The sequence below is a fragment of the Rhineura floridana genome, chromosome 11 (assembly GCF_030035675.1).
Source record: "Rhineura floridana isolate rRhiFlo1 chromosome 11, rRhiFlo1.hap2, whole genome shotgun sequence".
NCBI lineage: Eukaryota > Metazoa > Chordata > Lepidosauria > Squamata > Rhineuridae > Rhineura > Rhineura floridana.
The window spans coordinates 52,725,521-52,752,107 of NC_084490.1; the positions used below are offsets into that span (position 1 = coordinate 52,725,521).

Below are 26,587 nucleotides of genomic sequence, written 5' to 3' on the forward strand. Positions count from 1 at the left end.
CAGGAGCCCGTCTCAAAAGCAGGCACAGGCTAAGTCACCCTTCCCGGAAGTCGGGAGCCTGTGGCCTTTCAGAAGTTGTTGGACTACAGTTTACATCATCACTGGCCAGGCTGGCTGGAACTGATGGGGGTTGGGAGTCCAACAACATCTGGAGGGCCATGTGGTACAGACTGTAGACCTACATTGAGATTTTCATTCAGATACAAAAAAAATCCTTCTTTTCTGTTACCTCTTTTATTAGATTGTTGGATGAAATCAGATTTGGGAAGGGAAGTGGGGGTTACTCTGCACTTCTTCTAAAAGCAAGGGTCAGGAACCTTTTTCAGCCCAAGGGCCATAATCCCTTCTGAGCAATCTGCAGGGGGCCATATGCTAATGGTAGGGTGGATCCAGATGCATAAGTAGGCAGAACAATAAATGAATCTTACCTTTACACAGTAGATTGGTTTCTGTCTATTCTCCATCTAGGCCAGGAGTGGGGAACCTTTTTATTGATTTACATTGTCTTGCAAAAGTAATCAGACCCCTCTGACCAATGCTCTCATATTACTGAATTACAAATGGTACATTGTAATTTCATTCTGTATGATATTTTATTTTGAAACACCGAAACTCAAAATCATTTATTGTAAGGTAACATTGGGCTTATGTTGGGAAATGTTTGTAAGAAACATGAAAAACTGAAACATGTTGCTTGCATAAGTATTCAACCCACACACTTTAGTATTTGGTAGAGCCACCTTTCACTGCAATTACAGCCTTACATCTTTTGGGGTAGGTAGGCACCAGCATTGCACACATTGTTGGAGGGATTTTGGCCCATTCTTGGCAGATTCGCTCCAGGTCATTCAGGTTGGTTGGATGTAATTTGTGGAACTCAATTGTCAAAGAGCGCCACAGATTCTCAATGGGATTGAGATCAGGACTTTGACTGGACCAATGTAGAACATTCACCTGTTTATTCTTGAGCCACTCCAGTGTTGGTTTGGCCTTGTGCTTGGGATCATTGTTCTGTTTAAAACTAATTTCCTCCCAAGCTTCAGTTTTTTAGTGGACTGAAACAGGTTCTGTTGCAGTATTCCCCTGTATTTTGCTCCATCCATTCTTCCTTCAATTTTAACAAGATGCCCAGTCCATGCTGATGAGAAACATCCCCACAGCATGATGCCGCCGCCACCATACTTCATTGTAGGGATGGTGTGTCTTGAGGCATGGGCAGTGTTAGGTTTGCGCCACACATAGCGCTTTGAGTTTTGGCCAAAAATCTTGGTCTCATCTGACCACAAAACATTTTCCCACATGGCACCTGGGGCACTTTCCTTCTTTCCGGCGAACTCCAGACATGCTTTCAGATAGTACTTTTGAGTAACATCTTCTTTCTTGCCACCCTCCCATACAGACCAGTGTTATACAGAGCTCGATATGGTTGACTGGTGCACCTGGTACATTACTCCACTCCCAGCCACTGAACTCTGTCGCTTCTTTAAAGTGATTGGCCTCTTTGTGGCTTCTCTCACAAGTCTCCTTCTTGTTTGAGCGCTGAGTTTTGAGGGATTGCCTTTTCTTGGCAGTGCCTGGGTGGTGTGATGCAGCTTCCACTTTCTGATTATTGATCAAACTGTCCTCACTGGGAAATCCAAACACTTGGATATTATTTTGTACCCATTATCTTTCACTTCTGTAGAATGCTCTTTAGTCTTCATTTTCAGATCCGCAGCCTGACCAATGATCCTTCAACAGTGGGGTTTTATCCCGACAGTGGCACAGCAACTTCAGTGGTTCACAGGTGAAGGCCAATGGTAAAGTAATTGTGTCCTTGATAGGGCAGTTTCTTTCATCTGTGTAAACTGGGAGCTTCCACAGCACAGGGGTTGAATACTTATGCAAGCAACATGTTTCAGTTTTTTGTGTTTCTTTCCAACATACAACCAATATCACGTTACAATAATTGATTTTGAGTTTCAGTGTTTCAAAATAAAATATCATACAGAATGAAATTACAATGTACCATTTGTAATTCAGTAATATGAGAGCATTGGTCAGGGGTCTGATTACTTTTGCAAGGCACTGTGTTTATTTATTTATAAATATATTTGTACACCACAATGTCATTTAAAAACATCAAAGCAGTTTCCAATTAGTTTAAAAAAGAAAATGAAAAACCCTGTACAGTAAAAATAATTAAAAATACAGTAAAAACAGAATATAAAGGTTTTCAGCAGGTGTTTAAAAGTTAAAACAGAAAGTGCCTGCTGAACCTCTGTTGACAGAGCATTCCAGAGAACTGGGCCGATGACAGCAAAGGCTCGATTTCATGTTGATGTTAGATGAGTCTTGCCAACTCAAGAGATGACCAAAGTCACTCCTGCAGATGATCTCAAGTGTTCGAGCTGGGATATAAGGGTTCTGGCGGCCTAAGATACCATGAACCTGGCTCGGGATCAGGATTGGCCTTGCGGGCCACATTTGACAGGTGAGCGGGGGTGTTCACCTTTCAATCACCTGCCCTCATTATGACACCATGTGATGGATAGGTAGGTGTCCCGTCCAGAGCCGAAAGAATGAGGCTGGAGTGTGTGTGCAAGTAAATCTTGTTTTATTAGAGTAATGGATACATCAAAGGCATTGCGATTCATAGGAAACCTTACGCTAACTCACTAGAGTCCCTAACTATACTCTAGACATGCTCTGCAGCGTGTGAAGGAAGTTGACTCAACGACCCCCCACTGGGAGTGGCAGGCTTATACAGGAAATGTTTTCGAACATAATCTCTGATTCCTTCGTAATTCCTGTCTTTGCCCTGTCCGTTTCTTGCGGCGACGGGAACGAGGAGACGGGACGCGCATCCAACAGCTCATCTGAAGACACCTGCTCCCGAGCAACGGGCTCGAGGTCAGGGGGCGGTGCCACACTGGAATCCTCCTGGGAACTGCTTGGTAAAGGAGGAGCTGGCACTGACTCTGAAGCTTCCCCCCACGTCCTCTGCATCAACTGGGGGCGGTGCGCTCGGCTCCTCGGAAAGGGCGTTACTCGTGGGAACTGGCTGGAGAGCAGGCTGCCACCCTCCCGCACGATCCTGCTCAGACACAACAATCCCCAACTCTGCTTCTTCTGGCTGCGGAGGTGCCTGAAACTCATGCCTCCCCCCTTCCTGTCCCTTCTGAGTTGGCTGCAGCGCAACAGTAGGCTGTCCCATTCAGTGGTCAAAATCCCGTGTGGGGGTTCTGAAGCGCTCAGGGAAGATCGAGAAAGAACCCTGCAATTTAAAATGCAGACTGTCTTCTCACTTCCCAGCAGAGGTAGGATAGGGGCAAAGGGGAGAAAGACTTCTCCCCTTCATCCCGTCCTGTTCCCCGCACCCCACTCACTTAGCCCAGCAGCCGGGGGCAGGAGGGGATTGGTTGGAACAAAAGGGGGGAAAGAATTCTTCCCTCCATCCTGCTAAGTGAGAGAAGTAAACCTGCATTTTAAAATGCAGGCTTTCTTCTGCTGCTTACCCCAGCAGTGACATCTGGGGGTGGGGAGGAAGGCAGCATACAACGTGGAGAACTGTTTCTCCCCTTCCTGCTGCCGCTGCTTCTGGGGCAATTGTGCTGGGAGAGAGAAGTGGTTTCCATTCAGTCTTGGCTGTGTTTCCTTCAGTAGGTGCACTCCTCCTGTTGGGTGGTTGGGAGCAAGCCTTGCTCCAGCAAAGGAACAATCAGGAATCTGCTTGAAGCTCCCGATTGTTCCTTTCAATACCCGCCCCACACCGGATGTCATGTATGACATCAGATATAGGGCGCGTGAACGTGACTTCTCTGGAACAACCGTATGGGCCAAATGGAGATCGCAGTTAGTCCATGGGTCAGCGGTTCTCCGATCTAGACAAACAAGAAGTGTTACAAGATTTCAAGGACACTTTCCAGCCAGGCAAAAACACTAAAGGAGGATGCAGAGTAGAGCCAGTGTGGGGTGTTGCGGGGGGGGGAGGAGGAGGAGCCTGGGGAGAGTCCCTGGGCCTGAGGTTCTCCACCTACCCCGTAAAGCTTCCTCTTCCTATTTCTTGGAGTTTTATGTCTCTGAACAAGTGAATTCTAATCAATTTCCAAGAGGGTGTGAATGGCCTTGATTCTGTCTCATAGTTTGCACATGTGGCTGCATGGTGTCAACAAGACATTGGACACCCAAGTTTTCCAGGGTTGTGCATTATGATGAGTACAGAGTTATATTTGCTTCCAGCCTGTGTGGTGTAGTAGTTTTCAAATTTCAAGGCACAATGATCAAACTTTTGTTTGCTTGTTTTAATGTTTAAAATTTCTATTTTTCTTTTCTGCCAAAACATGGCATTCAAGATGGCTTTCAAAGAAGTTAATTAAAACCATTTTTAAATGCATAGTAAAACCAGCAGTTTAACATTCCATAAAACCCTCTACAGCAGCCTTTCCCAACCGGTGTGCTTCCAGATGTTTGTTGGACCACAACTCCCATCAACCTCAGCCATTGGCAATGCTGGCTGAGGCTGATGGGAGTTGTAGTCCAACAACATCTGGAGGCACACCGGTTGGGAAAGACTGCTCTACAGTATTAGTGCAACTGACTAGTAGAAGCCCAAAAGACAATTTAAACAGCAGTGCAATTGACAAAGAGAAGCAGCAAATACTTAAGAGCCAGAAAGACATTTATAGGACCAACCTGGTGCAAGAGATCAGTAGGGATTATATCCCACTTTTTCACCTCTTTGCTCAGAGTAGTACATAAGAATGCTTAACCACACTACACTTCCTCTTGACCAGGCCTAGACTGACTCAAATTCAGAGATGAAGCTACATAAGTTGTTATCTGATCAGTTTCTGGGCTGAAATGTCAAAATTCCTAAGTGCTTTTATTTAACCACATGAATGACCAGGCTACTAAAGACCTTTCCAACCATGCCTCTTAGGAGTGTTTAGTACTTGAAAGCAAGCAAATGCAAAGGGGGGGTATGCTTTGCATGTAAAGAGCCCCAGGTTCAATCTCTGGCATCTTGGGTAGCAGAACTGGGAAATATGTTGTCTTGAGACCACGAAGAGCCCTGCTAATCAGAATAGATGATATTTTATATACCAGCATTCCGGCTTTTTACAAGGCAGGTTCATATTTCCTAGCCTGGGAAAATGCTGCAAATGCTATGATCGTCAGCTACATTTGCCCAGGCAGGTTGCATGACTTGTAACCATGTTAAGTTTTATCTGTGTGCCTCTTTCCTTAGAGCAGACTGAGCAACTTACAGTTCAACACTGAGTGGTGAAGGAATGCTGCTAATTTCCATGCTTTTGATCAGAGGTCATTAACATGTAAATAACCATTTGCACAATAATACATGCACAATGCTAAATACACATACAGGGCAGACTGCAAACTGTATTTAGTGGTGGAGCTGGATGTAATATACAATTTTCTTAATCTGGCAATGTTGCTCTCAAGTCTGGAAAAACATGAATTACTCCTTGAAATGTCTTTGATATCCCAGGATATGTATATGTGTGTGTGTATATTTCTCTGTGTATATTAAGAAGAGGCTTCTACCTGGTGTTTGCATTACCAGGTGATGTGGAGCATAGGGGCCTGGCTTTTAGAAGTCTATTAGAGGGGGCATGCTTCGCCTAAAAATTAGGAGAAGTTGGAGGATGGGTTACATTTAGGGCCTGCACACGCTCACAAACCAATAATTTGAGCACTGCTGCTTGCAGTATTACTATATAAAGGCATAAGGAGCTGCCTTATACAAAGTTATACAGAGTTGGCTTGTGGATCTATGAGCTTCATTTACGTGGTCCGTGGCATTATTTTGGAATTGTAGTTGAAGATGGTACATCCATTGTTTTGAACATACTGAATTTTAATTGTCATTGTATTGCTTCTTTTATTTCTTATATTGTATTTTATTGTGTTACACTCTGAATTCTATGGAATTCAAATTGTAATACAGTAAAATACAATATATAAGAAATAAAAGCAGTGTGTGTAGCACGGGGTATTACAGTTGCTACCACAGGCAGAAAAATCATTACGTGTTCCGCCAAGGCCCTCAAAATTTTTCAAGTGGTCTGGGGGGGGGGGGAAGTGTGGGAACTGCTGCTCTACTACAGATATGGACTCTCCATTTTTTTGTTTTTTGTTAAGAGAGATGTTGCAAGGATCTCATTCTCGTGTGCTCGGGCTCTTACCACCTGCTAGGGAACCTCACCTTAGTGCCATAAATTGGTGGATAGTTCTGCCTTTGTTGGGATGGGTTCTTCATCCTGGAACCCACCTTTTTCAGAATGTTCTCCCCTACTGGTTCTTTAAAGAGCATTAAATACTGTTGTTCCTAAACACTATGTGTGTATACAGAAAAACCTGCTGTGCATGGAATAACAGAACAAATCCAGCAATGCATGCATAACCCATATGCAAGCCTGTTCATTGAGCATTGTGTGCCAGTATGCTCAGCAGTTCTCTGGACTGGCACACAGATGCTGTTAGTGATTGCTGGAAAAACAATAAACAGACCTGGGGCACTGAACACCTAACACATTTATTATGGCAAAAGCTTCAGATGCATGAAGTGTGTTTTCCCCCTCTACAACCATTTATGTCTATCCTTGGCCACTGAGATTAATACTTCCTGCATCTAATGAAATAGACCCTTAATTCATTAATGCTTTTGTCATAATAAATATGTTAGTTTTTAAGGTTACCCAAAAGGTTGCTCGCTATTTATTTATATAAAAAACTATATACTGCTTAATATAATAAAAACCTTGAAGTGGTTTACATAAAAGTAATAAAAATGCACAACAACATTCAGTAAACTCTTTAAAATGAGATGAAAACAAAATGCAACGGCACCAGCGGGGTGATCAGCTGGAGTGGGGGCTGGAGCTCCCCATGCTCCAGCTGATCTTGCCGGAGGAGGGGAAGATCAGCTGTAGCCACACTCCAGCTGATCTTCTACTCGGGGGTGATCAGACTCCCACACTCCAACTGATCTTCTCCTCTTCTGGCGCAATCAGACCCCCGGGCTACAACTGATTGCGCCAGTGGGTTAGGTTCCAGACCTCCATGCTACAGCTGATCCGCCTTTTGGCGGGGGTCTGGAACCTAACCTGCCGTACGAGTGGAGCCCTACTGTATATCACACACAAAACTGAACAGTGTACAAAACAAAAATAAAAGTTTTACTTAGTTAAACATATTTTAAGAGGTGTTTAAAGGTCGTTATTGTCTCTGCCTCACAAAATTACCAAAGAGAAGGCATTCCAGAGGGTGCATGCTATCACCGAGAAGAATGGCACTCTGCTGGTTGTGAAATGGCCAGCAGGGTCTTCTCAGAAGTTCTTAAAGATAGGCTTCATTTGTACTATGAAGGCAGGGAGGCGGTCTGCTAGATATTCCAGTCCCAAGTTGTATAGGGCTTTAAATGTCACAACAAAACCTTTAACATGGCTTAGTAGCTAATAGGCAGCCAGTGCAGATCTTTCAATACTAGTGTAATATGTGGAAAGCTGTGTGTCCCACTACGCACCTTAGCAGCTGCATTTTGTACTAGCTGCAGCTTCTAAACCAGATGCAAGGGTAATACAGCACATTAAAGTAGTCTTAACTGTGAGGTTACCAATGTATGGACAACCATGGCAAGGCTGTGCTGTCTAGGAATGGTCGTAGTTGGTGCACCAACTGAATTTTATAATGGGCGCTCTGAGCCACTAAGGTCTCTTGGCCCTTTAGTAACAGCAATTTCATTAAAGTCTGTTTTTATTATGTTTAAAGTGTTTTTAGTGCTTTTGTTTGCCACTCTGGCTCCTACTAGGAGGAAGGGTGGGATATAAATCAAATAAATAAAGGGCAGCACACTAACACAGCTGCTACTCTGGAAATTAGAGTATTGAACTGACTATTGGGGTCTCTTGTGTCAGTCTGTACCGTTCTTCATTCCCCCCACCTCATTTTAAAAATGTTTACATTTCTTTCGTCGGCTCATTGAGTTTTGTTAAGTCTATTTAAAGGATCTGTAGAGTACCATGAATACATTATTTTTGTTAATTGTGCTTGACATTGCTATAGAGAAAACATGTATGTAAATTGAGATGTTCAAGTCAAAATATATGTCTGAACATGAAATAGTTAAATCATCTGTAGGCTGTTCCATTCAAGTATATAATGATAGTATTGGAATACTTTTTTCCAGGTTTGTTTGCAGACATGAGGTCTAGCAACTTGGGTTTTAAAAGGGATAATTAGGAGATACTAGGAAATACTATATTTTTGACAAGTCTTTAGGGCAGGGCTGGGGAAGCATGGTGGTGCACTACAACTCCCATCAGCCCCAGCCAATGTGGCCAAAGGTCAGGGATGATGGAGTCCAGCAACATATAGAAGTCCACAGGATCCCCAGCCCTGGTTTTAGTTATCTGTGCTTGTTGCCTACCTAAGAATCAAAGATGTGTGGAAATACAAAATATTGTTGTTTCCAAGAAGAGATATGCAATTTCTGGATCAGCTTCAAGAGGCTTATCTTTCCTAGGAAATTGCAGGGGGTTTATGTGTACCTTGATATCTTTGAAAATTACTAATGGAAGGGGGGGGGCTTCAGGTATGGAAGCCATCCTCCATAAGAAAATGATTGTTCACATGATGAACAGAAAGCCAAACATTAAAAAGAGACCAACCTGTTCAGCCACCTTTTGTTCCAAAGAAAAGCTTAACTTTAAGAGCACTTGTAAAGGTTGAAGGGAATTCTCCTTTGGTATTCCTGATTCAGTGAGGCTTTGCTGTTGTATGAATCTATGGTGCGGCCACATTTGGAATACTGTGTACGGTTCTGGTCGCCTCACCTCAAAAAAGGATATTGTAGAGTTGGAAAAGGCTCAGAAAAGGGCAACCAGAATGATCAAGGGAATGGAGCAACTCCTCTGTGAGGAAAGAATGCAGCATTTGGGCTCTTTAGAGAAAAGGTGAGTCAGAGGCGACATGATGGAAGTGTATAACATGATGCATGGCATGGAAAAAGTGGATAAAGAAAAGGTTTTCTCCCTTTCTCCTAATGCTTTAACTCATGGACTTTCAATGAAGCTGAATGTTGAAAGATTCAGGACAGACAAAACAAAGTAGTTCTTCACACAGCACATACCCCACCCCCACAAGAGGCAGTGATGGCCAGCAGCTTAGATCTTAAGATGGGTCTTAAAAGATTAGACAAATTAATGGAGGATGAGATTATCAGTGGCTACTAGCCATGATGGCTGTGCTGTGCCACCGTAGTCAGAGGCAGTATGCTTCTGAAATCCAGTTGCCAACAGCCAGAGGAGGGGAGAGTGCTCTTGCATTCAGGACCTGCTTATGAGATTCCCATGTGCATCTGGTTGGCCACTGTGAGAATAGGATGCTGGACTAGATGGGCCATTGGCCTTGATCCAGCAGGCTCTTCTTAATGTTCTTGAAGTCATTAGCCCATGTTCCAGCCTGTTGTACTCTGAGTTGCTTAGATGCAGAAACAGCAGTTGCAGGAGCAATAATCGAAACTCTAAATGTCAAATAACACTAGGTGATTTCTGCTGGTGTGCCATATCAAGGAACAGGAGAAAAACAATATATTTGCTGTCTAGGAGTCTTCCAACTTTTGACACAGAGTTTCCCCCTCCCTCCTCTCTACTACAGGGCACTTGCATCTCTCATTCGTCAGAGAACCTTTGTACGTTCGTTGGCAATACCCAAGAGTCCCTACCTGCCAAAACCTGTGGAGTGCCGAGACCGGTCAATGGAGTTATTAACACGTAAGGCTGTTGTAGAGTGCACGTGTGTGTGCTCACCCCAGCTGGAGAGAATGGATGTTCTGTGGGCATTTCCAATGTTCAGTTGCCTCTTGATGTACTGGGGCTTGTAACTAACCTGTGTGTGAGTCAAACTGTTTCCAACATTTATAGCATTTATCCAGCACCACTTTATCCCTCTCGCTGAAATGTTACCCAGCCCAAGTAAGGATAGCTTGGAGACAAGTGAGTGGTGTGAGCAGGACGTGCTTAAGGGCTTAGGGAGGAAGATTTGGGTAGACATGCGTTAGTGAAAAGCATGAGGAAACAGGAGGCGCTAATTAACCGAGGAAGGGTTCTATGTGAGGACTGAGAGAGAAACTGGAAAACTGCTCCAAGCACAGCTGGGCAGTAGGTGCAAAGCAATAAGAGGGGAAAGAGAGCAAAGCAAAGGGGGTGGATGAGAAATTTGAGCCAATGTATCTCTACAGAGGAAAGAACAAGAAGTCGAAGATTGGAAGGGCTTGCAAGAGATGAGAGGCAAAGGGACGGGTCGTGTTGCTCATGTTCTGCGTGCAAAAAAAATTAAAAATCACTGGTTAAGTCTCCAGCATCTCCAGGCAGGGCTGGGAAATAACTCCTGTCTGAAACCCTGAAGAGCTGCTGCCAGTCAGTGTAGACCAGCCTTTCCCAACCTGGTGTTCTCTGAGTGTTTTTGAGCTACAACTTTCATAATCCTTGAAAACTGGCCATGCTAGCTGGGGCTGGTGGGAGTTGCAGTCCAAAACATCTGGCATGCACCAGCTTGGGGGAAGGCTGGTGTAGAGAGTACTGAGCTAGGTATACCCAGTGGTCTGACTTGAGACAAAGTGGCATCCTATGTTTCTAGTAGAACTGGAGAACCTTAATTTACCAGGTGCAGAATATTATCCAAGGACATAAGATTCCAGGCCTCAGTTTCTCAAGACTTGGATCTACTGGTGGTGGGGGGTGAGGTGCATTCTGTTTTAAAACAATGGGGATTCAGGAAAGTTTAGTTCATAGACTGGTTGTGATGAAGGTGAAAGATGCCTAATATGCTGTGTTTTCCATTCTTGGGCAGTCTACAGCCAGGCTTGACAGAGCATGCTCAGGGAGACAGCTCAGATGCCGAGGAGTTGCTGCGTAAAAAGCAGAGACTAAACGTAACTTCTTCAGCTCCTGATGGAACCTGTGTAGCAGCCCGCACGCGTCCTGTTCTCAGCTGCAAGAAGCGGCGGCTTGTTCGACCCAACAGCCTGGTGCCACTGTCCAAAAAGGTCAGTGTGGAAGATGAGCATAATTTCTGCACTTCACTTGGTAATGAGAATCTATGTTGTAGAGTGGGATGACAGCGAGGAACTTCAGTAAGAAGTGAAAAGAATCTTGCGGCCCAACACAGGACAGATCTAAATAAGATTTTGCCTATGTTACATTTTGATATTTTTGCATATCTCACTATAAAATCTGTGTGTCAAATCCCTGTGATGTGCAGATAACGCAAATATGGTCAGAATTGGTGGTGATAAGCCTCTAATTAGACCTCCCCTCGCAGTTCAGTGGCTTAACTCCCAGGGTTGCATTGAGTAGAAAAGGAGAGCGGGCAGACACCCTGTCTTGGCCTGATGACTGGAAAATGGACAAGGGAGGGCTTTCACCTCCCTTGGCTACATCATCTGCACTAAAAATAAAACAATAAGGTACCAAGGTTGTTAAAATTAAAAAAAAAACACCTCTGAATTTTACAGACTCTCTAAATACAGAAGCTTTAAGCAGATCTTGTATATAAGTGCTGCTTCCTGTGTTTGCTAGTTACAACAAAGAGGGACAAGGAACTACCTTGAAGCTGAATATTTCCTGACCTCTACAGATTTCATGCAGCCCCTCTAATTTTGACAGTTCCCAGATATATTGCCTGCCTACCTGCTTTATAACTGTCGTTTAGTCATGAGGTCTGGAAATGTACTATTTTTTTTAAATGGTTGAGAGTCTAAGGTATTGAATACTGAGCCAATTCTAAATTCTGTGGTGGGGCAGAATTTCAGGATCTGCACTGTCTTTGCTGTTAGCATCAATTGTTACAAAGAGTACAAACAGCTGCTTTTGCTTAGCTTCCCTGATTTTGTTTTTTAGTTTTTTAATTGAGAAGTTAATATGGCACGCTGCTGCAGGAGTTAGTCATTTTCAGTAATAGCCCCTATTATAGCCCCAAGAAATCTGGCTAAGGTGGAATTATTTTTTAGGAACAGAGGTGTTTGTGTTTAAATTTATGGAAATTTAAGGGTAGTTCTTGTTTACTGCTGATTTTGCCATAAATTGTTGGCCCATCAGATTATTCCTACTGAGCCATCCAGATTTCTAGGGCATGTCATTCTGACTTTTCTAGTAGGATGGGAGCAAGATTATGGTCACTCTCTGATATTAGCAAACGGTGAAGGTGGCTTTTCCCAAGAATATAAAAATGGTATAACATAATTTTATTGTTTTCTGCTTTCATCATGGTATTATTAATAATATTTTATTATATGTTTTAAATGCATTTGATCAGATATTATAATGCTACCTTGAGAATGCGTATTGAAAGACAGCTAACCAATATATGAAAGAAAAAATAAAAATATTAATTAAATATTTTGAATGTTAATATAGGTCTGTAATGTCACAGAGATTTGGAGGGTTTTTTTCATTGGTGGTGGAAAGTAGTCTTGAGTTGCAGGCACGTTTCATTCACAAATTGTCCTATAATCTTGAAATTGTTCTTTGATTAGAATTACTTACTAAATAGGGCATCTGCGCTTCATTGTCCTTAATAGGGGTGTAGAGTATTGTCCAGGATACCCTGCCTTAAGGTTTGTGGTGCTCCTAAGCCCAAAGTGTGTCCGGCTGGTCTGTCTCAGTTCATGAGGATTGATAAAGTTGGATTAGGCTGCTCTATTTCTTGAGAGATAATTCAGGGTGGCAGCTTTCAGTGGCTGAATAAACAAGGGCAAGGAGACAGACTGCATTTCTGTTTCTGAAGATATTCAGAGAGCCAGAGTGGCGCAGCAGTTAGTGTTAGGCTAGGGCCTGAGAAATCAGGGTTCAAATTCCCACTTGGCCATGAGGCGTCCTGGGTGACTTTGGACCAGGCACGAACTCTCAGCCCAAAGTACCTCACAGGATTATTAAGAGAATAAAAGGGAGAGGATAAGAACCTTATATGCTACCTTGAGGATAGTTGGGGATATAAACATGATAAAATAAAATACCATTTCCCCATCCCTTCTTGTGTCCAGGTTCATCGCAGTAGCATGGGCCGGTGCAGCTGTGATGTGAACCCCTTGTGTGCTCTCTGTGGCACGCGGAGCTCTGTGCCCCCAGAAATCCAGTATGAAGCCCCTTTGATGGAGCGTCTCTCACAGCTGGACTCCTGTATCCACCCTGTTCTTTCATTCCCAGACGGTAAGTCCACGGGCAATGAAAAGGCCCCATATTTAAATATGAATAGTGGGGAGAGTGGAATAAGGATTATACCCCCATCCTCCACCACCCGGATGAACTTGGGAAGCTGTATCCAGGGCAAGAGAAGTGGTCCTTTTCATAACCAGTTGTGCATGCTCTGCCCTGTGGGTAATTTCTTGGAAGAGGAAACTGTTGATGATAGTGGGTCAGTTTTTCTATCTGTCTTTGGAGTCCATGGAAATAGGCAAGCAGTCACCTGGGTTGTATAGCTTGAACAGTTTTTGGATGGAAGATGCCACAACAGGCTTTTGCATTTTGGCTCTCCTGGGGTTCTGAGCTGCTTTGGTGCCAATGGCCAGGCATTCCTGACCTAGTTTGCCAGTGGCTTTGTTGCATGGCATGCTCTGCTGGAGAGACCTAGGTGTCATGTAAACAGGCAAGCCGGCTTCTTTCCCTCTCCCTCCACTGGATTTCACTCCACCATATGAGGTGGATCATGAGGGGTGTTCTGCCCTCATCTGGACAAATTGGTATCTGACTGGAAATTTCCAGATGACGTAATAACATCATAACAACTTGGTGAAAAAGGATATTAATCAAGGCTTTAAAAACTGCTAAGACAGCACCATCTGGGGGCCCTTGAGAGAACTGCTCCTTTGAAGCACTTGGCTAGGTAGGGAAGTTGTATGTTGCTCTCTCTTTCAGCAGGTCATGATGCCGTTTTGGTGCATTCAGATGTTAGGAAGCAGCACAGCAAGGAGCATGAGGAAGAGTAAACTTAGATGATTGCATCTTCAGCTGGGCTTGGCAGATCAGAGAGAATTACTTGTCTTAATCAGCAGCACACTCACCGCAGGGCTGCCCTCTTGGATACCAGTATATCCTGTAGTTCACATCTTTTGCTTCCCCTTGTGTTTCTCAGCACATGGCCATAATTGCCAGCTTGTTACAGATACATTTTCATTTTGTGTGTGTGTTTTCAGCCTGGCACCTTAAGCTTCTTTCTGTTAATATCTCCTGCTCACACCCTCTCACTAGCTGTTCTCCTGTTGTCCAACTGGCCTTTCTGCCTTAAGCCTCTATGCTTGACCTCTGTGCCAACCTAGCAACCTCTGCTTCAGCCTTCTGTGTCTGTTCCTGAGAGTAGAGGTGGGCAGAGTGCTTGAAGCCCAGTTAAATCCCTTTCTTTCTACTTCATTATTTCTGTGCAGGCATACATGTGGGCACTTCATCAGCACAAGAGTACACATCAGGTTCCCCAAATCAAGAAAAAAAATCTGTCCAAGACAATGCTTCCTCCCTTGCAGTGTAAAATGGATAGCTTCAGCTTGCAGCGTCCATTCTTACTTGCTCAGAGGCAAGGGTTCAACATGGTGCCCTTCAGATGTTGTTGGACTATAGATCCCATCATCCCTGACTGCTGGCTGGGTAGGATGGGAGTTGTACTCCAGCAACATCTGAAGGGTGCCTTGTTGACTCCCCTGACTTAGGGGCAAGCAGATTAGGTAAAAAAAAGGGGGTGGTGAGCATGACTGAGTGGCACCATAACAGGCCCACAAGTCCAATTCATTGTGAGGGACCCTTGCCCCTAGCACCTGGTGATTAGTACCAATGTTAACACTCTTATGATTCCTTGCCAGATAAAATACATTCTAGGATGGAAACCAGGGAGAAGCTCATGTTTGTGTGACTGTGCCTCACTAAATAGGCCTTTCTCATGCTTTGAGATCCACTGCTCTATGCCTACTGTCTGTCTCCTAGCCAGAAGTGGAGCGTGTTTGGAGAGAGATAATATTTTTATGTATTGGTTTACTCTTATTTCATGCCCGGAACTTAAAATAAAAGCAACAAAAGTAAAATAAGTAACCATAAAATGCATAAACATCACCCCAATAAAACAGTACAACATTCGTATCCAGCAGCGTACCAGAAGATCCAACGCATCTGAAGGGCACAAAGTTGCCATAGGCTGATTTAGAGCTTTAAATACTATTAACCAGCACCTTGCATTAGGTAACCAATGGAGCTGGCATAACACTGGAGTGATGCACTGCTTACAACAAGCTCCAGTTAGAAATCTGTCTGCTGCAAGTTATGACAACACTCAGATAACTTCGACAGAGAATACAGAAGAGAGAAGGGACTGGTTATAGCTACACCAGTTCTGGTGACATAACTTTGAGAGCTTCTAAAAGGAGATTGGTAGCTCAACCAGCACTCTGAACTCTATACATGGCTGGTCCTCTGATTCTTAAACTCCAGTTTCTATCTCTTAAGAGTCATCTTTCCAGATTACTTTTGAAATGCATGGAGGATTCACCAGTGGACTGAAGCTCTGTGAAACTGATTGTATTTGAGTTTTTTGAGGGCTTTTGGGAGATTGGGGGGAAGCTGGTTAGCTGCAAAAAAGAGTTGGATGGTACAGACACCACCTTATTACCTAGTGGGCTATTTCCCACACCTTACCTTTCGTATGTGGAAACTGGCACAACCCCACCCCTCCCAGCGTGCACACTGCCACAGCTGCCTGCATGTTGGAAGCACGATAACTTTTGCAAAGTAAGTCTCTGCAAATATATTCCATGCATGTAATTGGCTGCATTTTTCCCCTTGATTGCTTGGTGAAGAACTTGTTGGGAGTTACTGTGTTTGGCATCCATAGACCACACAGAAGCTTTAATTTTAGCGCCATCTTCAAATGAAGCAAAATGCATCCCTTGCTAATGTGGTTGGTGAGACACCTGTGGCGTATTGTTTATCCCTGTCCTTCTCCAGTAAAATGTTCTTGGTTTGGTTGAGCAGTCTGGAATTCTCTCCTTTGCAGTCATTTCAAATTGCCTCTGGTAAGGGCAGGAATGTGATTTTTAGGATGGGTGTCAGGTTGGGGCTAGTCATCTGGTCCTCTTTTTTGGAAACCATCCACCACTAGTTCTTGATGGTCACCTATGAGTCACCAACTGTACATGATGGATGTGTGCCTTTATTATGAATGAGTGTGCAATAATAACTTCCGTATGCTCTCTTGCAGATGTACCAATGAGCTTGCATTTCCAGAGCATGTTGAAATCCCAACTGCAGAACAAGCCCTGTGAGAAAATCAAGCCTTCCAAAAAGCTCACACTGAAACATCGGCCCACCATGCCTCCCACCAGTCTGTCTGACGCTGCACGCAAGGACCGTCACAAGCTGGTTAATACCTTCTTAGCTGCAGCCAGTAAGTGCCCTTATATCTTGATTATTGACTTGCATTGGCAGAAACTACCCAATGAGTCCCACTTGTGCCCTGTAACAGAGTGAGCTGTATGTGTGGCTTAATATGAACCAGGGCTCTGCCTTGAAACTTGTTTTAATGGCCAGCTCTGGAACTTATGAAATAATAAACAAGGGAACGCCTTTTAGCATGTGTGAAGTACTTTTCCCTGGCCTAAATAAACACAGGTGGGCTCTCCACATCTCTGAGTGTAGACCAGGTTTCTAAGTCAGAGGACATAACTCCAAGTCAGGCTTGAGTCCAGCAACTCCTCCCCCTCTCTCAATATTTAACCGCTGGCAGTGTGTCCCATTCATACAAGCTAAACTAGAGATCAGCTGTGTAGCCTTAGTGTAATTTAAAAAAAAAAAAAAAGTTGTTCAAGTATTTTAAAATGCAGTACAATAACAGAGATACAGGATACAAACTTTAAAACTGAAATAGAAACTTCAGAAGGTTATTTTAACTTTCAGATGTCCAAGCAATAGCAAGGCAGTAGGACAACAGATAGTAGTGTAGTAGTTCAGTGTCTTTATGACCCACTGGACAGAGGAGGGTTCAGTTTTCCCATTAGGTTCCAGTCCCACCTCCTGCTATGGGTCCCCTTGTGTGGCCCTGGGCAAGCCAACTTGCCCTCCTAATGATAGAGACTTTAACCTCACTGGATTGCTAGGAAGACAAACACAGTGAAGATTATGAAGCACTGATTTTTTTTTTAAATGCAGCCATTCTTGAAGAATCACTCAGCATAGTGGAAGGGAATGAAAGAAAATGCCACATTTCAAAGATGCAAGGGTCTCTCTTTGTTCTGAGCCAGATGGTTATTTTCCACTTGGCCTAGAGGTGGGGAACTTGTGATCCTCAAATGTTGTTGAATTCCCAACTCTCATCAGCCTCAGCCAGCAAGGCCAGCGATCAAAGATGACGGAAGTTGAAGGCCAGCTACCCTTGCAATGCTACAGGTTCCCTGTTCCTGATCCATTCCAATACTTTGCATATTGTAACTTGCCACAGCTTTCAGGCAGAGGTTTTCCTTTTACATGAAGATAACCAGGATTGGCTTGTAACCTTGAGCATGCAAAGCATGTGTTCTGCAATTGAGCTAGAGCTTCTCCACAGAAGATAGGAATAGAACAGGTCTTTGAGATCTGCCTAGTCTTGAACTGTCTGACCTGGCAGACATTTTGTCTCAATCCCAGATGTGTGTTGGAGCCTGTATGCATTGGCCATGGTTTGGCTAGTGGTGTGGGGAAAGGCCCTCTGCACATGCACAGACACACACCTGTTCTTTTGTATGCTAAGTTAGGGGTTCTGTCATAACAACGTTAATTGAACCCTGGCTACATGTCCCTAGATGTACAAGGGCAAAATGTTATTAGGAGTGTGTGCATATCCCTTCCACCATTTTTGTATGGAGGGTCCCAGCTGGGCTCCTTCTGGAAGGAGGGGGGGGATGTAAATTTAATAATAAATAATCTGAGCATTAGAAGTGTTGTGCCTAGATGATTCCGTTGCAAAGGTAGGTCATTGCTTAAAATCAAGCAAAATGCAAGACCCGGTTCTTGATTCACCAGCGTGTTTTGCCATGGTCAAGTAATGCCAACTGTGACTGTTTAACAGCCCTACCAAAGAATAGACCAGGGGTGGGGAACCTGTGGCCCTTCAGATGTTGCTGGACTACATCTCCCATCATTCCTGACCATTGGCCATGCTGGCTCAGGCTGATGGAAGTTGGAGTCCAACAACCTCTGAAGGCCTACAAGTTTCCCATCCCTGTAGTAGACTGTTACAAAAATGTGGAACACAAGCAAGCTCTGGGGAATGGGAGCTACTAGACCTTTCAAAGCCATTGTAAGGCTGGGTGTACCTAAGAAGTTCTACCCGTAGCTACCCTTGCAAATCATTTTTTGCAATGGCTGCTCACCTTCACTCTGTTCTACCAGCACTACAGCCCCACACACTCTCCAGTGACTGTGAAGAGCCCTGCCTTGCTTCCTTTCCTTTAAAGGGGCGAGACAGGCTGCTTTGAATAGTGTAATGATAGTATTCTTCAAGTACTTGACACACAGGAGGGCCAGGATCTCTTTTTGATCATCCCAGAGTGCAGGACACAGGAAAATGGGCTCAAGTTACAGGAAGCCAGATTTCAGCTGAACATCAGGAAAAACTTTCTGTTAGAGCAGTACGACAATGGAACCAATTACTTAGGGAGGTGGTGGGCTCTCCAACGCTGGAGGCATTCAAGAGGCAGCTGGACAGACACTTGTCGGGTATGGTTTAATGCAGATTCCTGCATTTGAGTAGGGGATTGGAATCAGTGGCCTTATGGGCCCCTTCCAGCTCTATTATTCTATGATTCTATTAACTGTATTTGCACTTTGCCCATAAGAGCAGACAGGCTGCATCAGGGGAAGGAATAGACCAGTGTGGTTTGGCACCTGGCTCACTTGGGGGCAATTGCTGCAAATGGCACCTCCTGCCCTCTTCTGGCAGTGTGTGCCGTAATGCTTGGTGCTTGCTTGTGAGATCTTGTCTGGATCTCTGCCACAGGGCCCCTTTGTGTGTGTGTGTATGGGCAGGAAAGAGAGGTGAAAGCAGGGCATTTTCATGGCTCTCTTTCTGTTCCACTCCTCAGCTTGCTCGCATCACAAAACTGAGCCAGACAAGGCACACAGGCAGTCCTTAGACGATCTAAGGGCTGCTCCCAAGGCAGAGAGAGCGCCAGAGCGCTCGCTTATCCTGACTCCAGTTCATGAGAGAAAGCGATTGCGGGACAGCTCCTCCGAGAGAAGTGAAGGTAGGCTGGCCACAGGGAGAGCTTGGGTTTCGCACGCCTGTTCTCCCCCCCCCCCCCCAGCTTCGGAGAAGGGTGCTTCCTTTTGCTTCTGGGGAATTAAAGGGAGCCATAGTAGTGTCAGATACAGCAGTATCTCTTCTTGTGTCCTTTTTTTAACGACTTCCTCCTGCTCCTCCTTCAGGGAAGTAGGTCCTGCCCAACTAGGTTCTCCCTCCTTGCACTCTCTGGTTCCTTTTATATAGATTGCTTGATTACAGGTTGCTACAAAAGCTTTGTGATGATAATAGACATTATTCAATTCACCGTATTTCTCTCTTTCTTTCTCCCTCTTTCTCTTTTGTGCTCCCTTCTTGCACAGTATTGAAGCACCATACGGATATTGGGGGCCCCAGCTACCTCTCAAGCGCTATGGCCACCACGGCCCACAGTCCCATTGTGCGGCAGCTGTCCACCTCTTCGGAAAACTCCATCCCTTCTGCCAGCACAAGCTCACTGGGCACCTCCAATGCATCTGTAAGTACCTCCATGAGGGCTCACTTCTGTGCAAGGAGGGGTTTCCCAACATGGCTTGTTGTTGTTGTTGTTAATTGCTAAAGGTCCCAGGGCAGGTTATAACAGTTTTAAAACACATCATTAAAAACAGCTAAAAACAACCTAAAATCATATAACCAAAAAATAGGATGGGTCCTAAAAATATATATGTCAAGTGTGAATGGTCAGGGTAGAGAGGTGCATTGTCAGCATTCGCCTAAAGCTGTACAGTGTGGTCTCAGACACACCTCTGTGGGGAGGGAATTCCACAACTCAGGGGCTGCCACAGGGAACGCATTCTCCCAGGCCTCCACCACCCCGGGCTTCTGAAGGTGGCAGATCTACCAAAAGGGCGTCTTCTGCTGATCTCAGCACCCGAGGGTCTGTAGATGCAATCTTTCAGATATTTGGGACCTACGTCATTTAGGGCTTCAAACAGTAACATGTTGTTGTTATGTGCCTTCAAGTCGATTACGACTAATGGCGCCTCTATGAATCAGCAACCTCCAAGAGCATCTGTCACGAACCACCCCGTTCAGATCTACTAAGTTCAGGTCTGTGGCTTCCTTATGTTTGGTCTTCCTCTTTTTCTATACCTTGAATTGGGTCTGGAAGTGGACTGGCGGCCAATGCAGCTGTTTTACAGGGATTATATAAGTTTTAAAGGGAAGCCCAGCCAGTAATCTAGCTGTTGCATTTTGAACCATTTGACGTCTCCAAGTCATCTTCAAGGGTAGCCCCATGTATAGCTTATTGCAATAATCCAATCTGGAAGTTATCAGAGCATGGAGTACTGAGGCCAAGTCATCTCTATCCAAAAAGGGCTAGAGCCGAAAACAGGCACTCTTAGCCACTGAGGCCACCTGAGCCTCCAGTGATAGTATTGGATCCACGAGTACCCCCAGGCTGCGGACCTGCTCTTCCTCCTTAAGCAAGCCTGATGGTCATGCTAATACTTAAGCTCCACTAATCATGGCATTTGACAAAGTATGCTGGGGGATAAGTCTGTCCTAAGGAGCTTCCAATCCAATAAATATGATTGGGGGAAACAACAAAGGAAGGGGAGTCACGGTAAATAGTGTTACTCTCCAGATGATGTTGGGCTCCAGCTCCCATCAGCCTCAGCTAGCATGGCCATTGGCCAGGAATGATGGCCGTTGTAGTCCAGCAACACACATGCCCTGTCCCATGTAGTAGGGCATTGGAAATAAGTATTTGTGCTTAAGTTTTCACAGAACAGCTAGCATGTCTACGTTTTGAGCCAAAAACCTAGTTGTTGGGCAGTCAACCAGATTCATCAGGTGTCAGTCTCTGGAGTGACATGATAGTGTGACAAAATAAGCACAAGCTGGGTTCAGGAGACCATGTCACAGTCCGTAGCAGAGGGTGGCAGGCATCTTAACCCAGAAGGTGGGATTCGCAAGCTATTAAACAGCACATTATGGGCTCAGCCTGAAAAGAGCAAAGGCAGGTTTGATTCCGTAATGACAGGTTGCAAGCAAAACAGCTTGAGATCAGGGCTGACTAATTACTTTGTAGGGCAGCTTTCCCAAACCTGGTGCCCTCCAGATGTTTCACACTACAACTTCCATCATACCTTACAGTTGGCCACGCTGGCTAGGGCTGATGGGAGATGGAATCCAATGACATCTGGAGGGCATCAGGTTGGGAAAGGCTAGTGTAGAGCATCTAACCAATAGGAAAGCTAGACTGGTAGCAGTTGGATTCTGAGAGATTCCAAGAGTTTGCTAGCAGTGGGCAAGCATCTCTCAGCTTGATGTTTGGTATTTCAAGCTTTCTTGGCAAGCATCTGAAGAAGTGTGTTTTCTGAGAATTCTCTTCTGGCTTATAACGTTGCTGCATGTGTACTGAGGATGCCATGTGTTATGTTAACTTCTGCAAACTGTAATTGGATTAGTCCTGCTCTGCACTCGCCCTGTACCACCAGCCAGGTCAGAGAGTCTCTTGAATATTCCACATACCCCTCCTTTTCCTCCCTACCTTACAAACGCACATACCTGTGGGAAATGGTGCTTGATTCATTAAAACAACTGAACATGGCAAGCTGGCCAAATGTGTGTAATTACACACATCGATGGCATCCCTAGAAATAACAGGAAAAGTTGGGGATATTATAGTGCTTCCTTCCCAGACTTAACTACTTAAACAGACTGAGGCATTTCCCTCTGGAGCCAAAGAACCCCAAAAGAAACAAAGGCTTGCCAGTTTTCTGGAATTATCGACCCTGCATACCTTAGAGGGAGCCTTTCCTAACCTGGTGCTCTCCAGATGTTTGTTGGGCTCCCAACACCCATTATCTCTGATTGATGGCCATGCTGGCTAGAGTTGATGGGAGTTAGGAGTCCAACAACATCTGGAGGGCACCAGGTTGACTACCCTAGGATATTCAGTGTGCAATGCCTTAAGGACTGCCCTTTCAGCTATGCCTCATCTGTATGCTCTCCTTTTATGTAGCCTCTGTGCACAACTATGATGCAGCAGAGGTGTATAGAAAGAGACATTCCTCCTTGATACTTCCTCAGGTAGAATTGCTTCTTAGAGACTTGCCAGAGACAGGACTTCTTTTCTAGCTCATCTGGGCCTCTCAGGTGCCTAAATAATAGGGGCCGATGATGCGTGTCCAGTGACTTTTGCTTAGCCAATCAGTGCCATGATTTCTGTGTGTGTAACAATTCACTTCACCTACATTACAAGGCTGTAATGAGGCCCATTAAGGCTCCTAGTTTATGCAGCACCCCTCCCAGCTAATCTCTTGTCTCAGTCATCTTGTGATTAAAGTGTAGTTTTAACAGCAGTAGATGCACATATTCAGGTTTTACCTACTTTTATCATATTGAGGGGGGGAAGCAGAACACTGAGACAATGGTAAATCGTGAGCAGCCTCTGTAAACATTTATTATTGTTTGTTTTTTTATGTCTAAACTGTTACATCTTGAGGGCTTAGATACAGATTTAAAAATTTTTAAATCTAAATCCAGGTTCAGTTTTCCCCATATAGCTGTGAAGGGTTTTCTAGATGACGTGGGCAAGTTGTAGCTTAAAATCTTCCTCCCAGGGTCATTGTGAGTCTAAAGTAAGATCTGAATATATTGTGATCTGCCTTGAGCCTGTAGAGCAGGGAAGGGGAGAACTCTAGATTCGCAGTGAAGAGGATAAAATAATCCAGTGGCAATAGAACAGATCTGGAAATTCTTCCTGAGGGGGCGGGTTGGGCTGGATTGTGGAATCCTCATCACTGGGGGGGGGGGGGAGAGAGAAAGAAACAGCTGAAATGGGAAGGCACACAGTAAGACATTACAGTGCTTTGGAAACCTGTTTAGGAATGGACCAGGGAAGAGCTATGAGGAAGCTGCCCTGTGTGTCTTTCCTGCAAAAATTGGCCACACATTTGTGCATGGATAGTATTGCCAAGGAAGAAGGCCTTTGAAGACCACAGTGGTGTCTTGGGAAAGAGGCAGCATCCCCAGGTGCGCAAAGTATCTGATGCTCAAAGATAGCACATAAGCTGGTGAGGCGAGGTGTGCTGAATATCTAAAAGTCCTTTGTTGCTGTGGGTATTAGAAAGTACAGGAAAACATTTACAAATGTTGGGATTTAGGAGGGTGGGTTGTATGGAAGAGGTAGGGTTTTTAATTTTAGAAGTGTGCAGTTTCTTGGCTCAATTACATCTCAGTGCTTTTGAAAAGTCACCAATTTAAAGAACTAAAATGGACATGGGTCTGTGTATGACAGGTACCTGATCAGAAGTTAGAATGGAGACCTAAGAGTTTTTTCAATTATTCCTGCCCCTTTAGGTCAAAGGTAGGGAACCTGTGGCCCTCCAAGTGTTGTTGGACTCTCACTCCCATCAGCCCCAATCAGTAAGGACAGTAGTCATGGTGATGGGGGTTTGAGTGTCAACAACACCTGGAGGGCTACAGATTCCCCATGCCCTGCTCTAGGCAGAATTCTGTTTCAAATATACCAGGACTTTGATTATGTTCAGTTGACATTTCTCTGTTAATACTGGCAACAGTGGGCTCCGGTAATATTTCCTTTGGGATTGTCTTTGCTATAGAAGATAGTGCAAGGCATCTCTTTTCTCTCCACCCACCTTCCTTCTGCTAAATACTCTTTTCTTCCAAGTGTACTAGGTGCCACTCTGCAAGAGGGAAAGAATTTGTTTTATACAATCAGCATTCAGAAATTACCACAGGGCTGTTACCCTACCTGCACAAGCAAAGGATCCCACTGTGTGTTCTGACCACACACTCTTGCTTTTGGGTCATTTCATAGCTGCAAATTCTGCAAGCCAGAGATTGGAACCCTGATTTATCCTGGGGTGAAAATAGGAATGAGTGAAGGCCTGGGGAAAAAGTCCCCCCCCCTTGAAAATGGACCACCCCCCAGAAAACCCTTGGGGTTTTTTTCTGGGCTTCTCCAGGCCTTCACATCTCTAGGCATGGGTCAGGAACCCTAAGCTTGCCAGTGATTGCTGGTCTCTCTTGTTCACACCTTGGATATCTAAACCAGTTGATCCTGGGACAGCAGTTGTGTAAAACAGACCCACAAGTATGTACCTGAACTTGAGTGAAGGAGAGACACTCACAAGTGTCAACACATTTCTCCATTGTGGAGGGGACTGAGTGTGTGGGTATCTAAAGGCAACAGCCTAAATTCCTTGGAGGAAAGCTGGAATATAAGTGTTCTTAATGAACAAATAAGTTGCCCAAACTGTCTTCATAGTGTAGAACTTCCTTGACACCTTCTTCAGCGTTCCCAACAGAAGAGCTGGGAAAACGGCTTCCAGGGCTTAGCTTGAAGGCCTGTGGCACAAAACAACCCCTGCTGGTCTGTTTTTGGTAATGGACAAGACTTTAGTCCTTGGGTGGCCACTTAGCCTTGCTGAATCACTTGGCAGAGGAAAACACCCAATTCTTAGGGCTGCTACCTGGTCTTGGAAGTACTTCCTTCTTACCTGAGTTTCTTTGTTCTCTTTGTGTTTTGTAGCAGCAGCCAAGGAGGAGGAGAGGGGAAAGCTCTTTTGATATTAACAACATTGTCATCCCTATGTCTGTTGCTGCAACGACCCGTGTAGAAAAACTGCAGTACAAGGAAATCCTCACACCAAGGTATGCCCAGAGCCTTTGTATTTCCCCTTGCTCCTCCAAATTCAGTTGGATGATGTAACGATCTGATGGCTTGTTTGGGCCCAGATTAACCATTCTGCAAAATAGGCTACCACAGCCTTCCTCAATATGGTGCCTTCCAGATGATGATGGACTACAAATCCCATCAGTCCCAGACGTTATGGTCAAAGGTCAGGGATAATGAGAGTTATAGTCCAGCAACATCTGGTGAGCTGCAAGTTCCCCATCCTTGAGTTAAAACTATCTAGTGCTGAAAATGGGGAGTCGGGAAGTCAGAAGGTGTGGTTTTGCTGGAGGTGGAAAACCAAAAAACTGCATTCAGAGCAAGCAGGTGAGAAAGGTATGTTTGAAAGTCAGGACTGGATTGGGGGAGGGCAACATTAGGAGGGGATTGAACTAAGGAGACCTTGGGCCAGGCTGCTTCTTGGCCCTGAAGCTCACTGGATAGTCTTCAGCAAATTACTGTTAAGCCAGGGATGCCAAATTAAGCCAGCAAGTTTGGCCCTCAAAGGCCGTTTGTGGCTAGCCACACTCACCTGATATCAGGGGCATAGCGGGTAAAGTTACAGTTGCCAATGAACAATTGGGAGTGCACAAGTGCACTCCTGTTAGTTCCTTTGCAGTGGAGCTTGCATTGGGCACCATTTAGATTCAGTGCTAGATGCAAGCCCAGCTGCTTTTTGGCGGGCTTGGATCAACCTGACCACATAAAGCATCTGGCGATTGACACCTGTTTGTAGTTGTCCAAGGAGGAGTGGCTGTTTGTTAACACACAAACCCCGGCAAAAGTGGTTCACCACCAATAGTCTAAGCCTCACTTGCATCTAAGAGTTGCTGTGAGGATAAATGGAAATATCCCCAGTATGGTGTGCTGAGCTTCTTGAAGGAAAGGCAAGTGTATAAAATATGTTTCGCCATAATGAAGGAGGCATTTGTGGAGGACCTTCTTCTCCAAGTCACTTGTTTCTGGCCTGGCTGTTCTTCCTGTGCTCAGTGCCATGGTATTGGGGACGTCCACCCCTTCTCTGATTGACTGACTTCTCTGCTGGCCTGTGTTGCAGCTGGCGTGTTGTGGATATTGGTGCTCTGAAAGTGAACCCAGATGAAGACAACGAAGAGGTAATCAGAGCTGTTGTCCTTAATAACATCTGTGCAGTCCCACATAACAGGATTGTGAGCCTGCGGTTTAATTTTTTCCCCCATACTGTTTTATCTCATAATTTTTATATGTTTTTATGTTTTACTCCCTCTGGGATTGATTTTAATGAAGAGTGGGTTGTAAATTACTAAAATAAAAAAGAGGCTTTTCTAGAGCTTAGGTGCATAAGACACTCCTTTCCCTTCCCCTCCATGCAAGCAGTTTTCACCAAAGGAGAACGGCAAAATCCAGCACATGGGTGACCTTTCCATCATAAAGTGAGTGCATGGCCAGTGCGATCCTGCTCTTTCCGAGGCAGAGTTATCTCTTGGGCAGCTGAGTACCACTCTGTGTCTTGTTTAAACGTCTGCTGGAAGGGGGAACAGCTGTCTAGAAATGTGCTCCATTGATTTGAATATAAACAGAGTTGTACTCCCATCCACCCTCTTCCGGTAGCTGCTGTTGTGTTTTCAGTGCGTTACTGGGGTAAAGTCCACTCGAAGGGCCACC

At 44.7% G+C, this 26,587-nt stretch overlaps 1 protein-coding gene across 5 annotated transcripts in view; it reads left to right on the forward strand.

The window, feature by feature from the left end:
- Positions 1–26,587, forward strand: part of KANSL1 (KAT8 regulatory NSL complex subunit 1) — a 184,638-nt gene that overhangs the window by 140,575 nt on the left and 17,476 nt on the right. For 4 of the 5 annotated variants that reach the window (XM_061588031.1, XM_061588032.1, XM_061588030.1 and 1 more), the window contains 8 exons: positions 9,661–9,776; positions 10,855–11,050; positions 13,046–13,211; positions 16,240–16,425; positions 19,097–19,258; positions 19,617–19,771; positions 24,800–24,921; positions 26,001–26,058. In XM_061588031.1, the coding sequence (XP_061444015.1) occupies positions 9,661–9,776; positions 10,855–11,050; positions 13,046–13,211; positions 16,240–16,425; positions 19,097–19,258; positions 19,617–19,771; positions 24,800–24,921; positions 26,001–26,058 (1,161 nt within the window). The remainder of the gene's footprint in view (positions 1–9,660; positions 9,777–10,854; positions 11,051–13,045; positions 13,212–16,239; positions 16,426–19,096; positions 19,259–19,616; positions 19,772–24,799; positions 24,922–26,000; positions 26,059–26,587) is intronic. The other variant, XM_061588034.1, reaches the window with a different exon arrangement.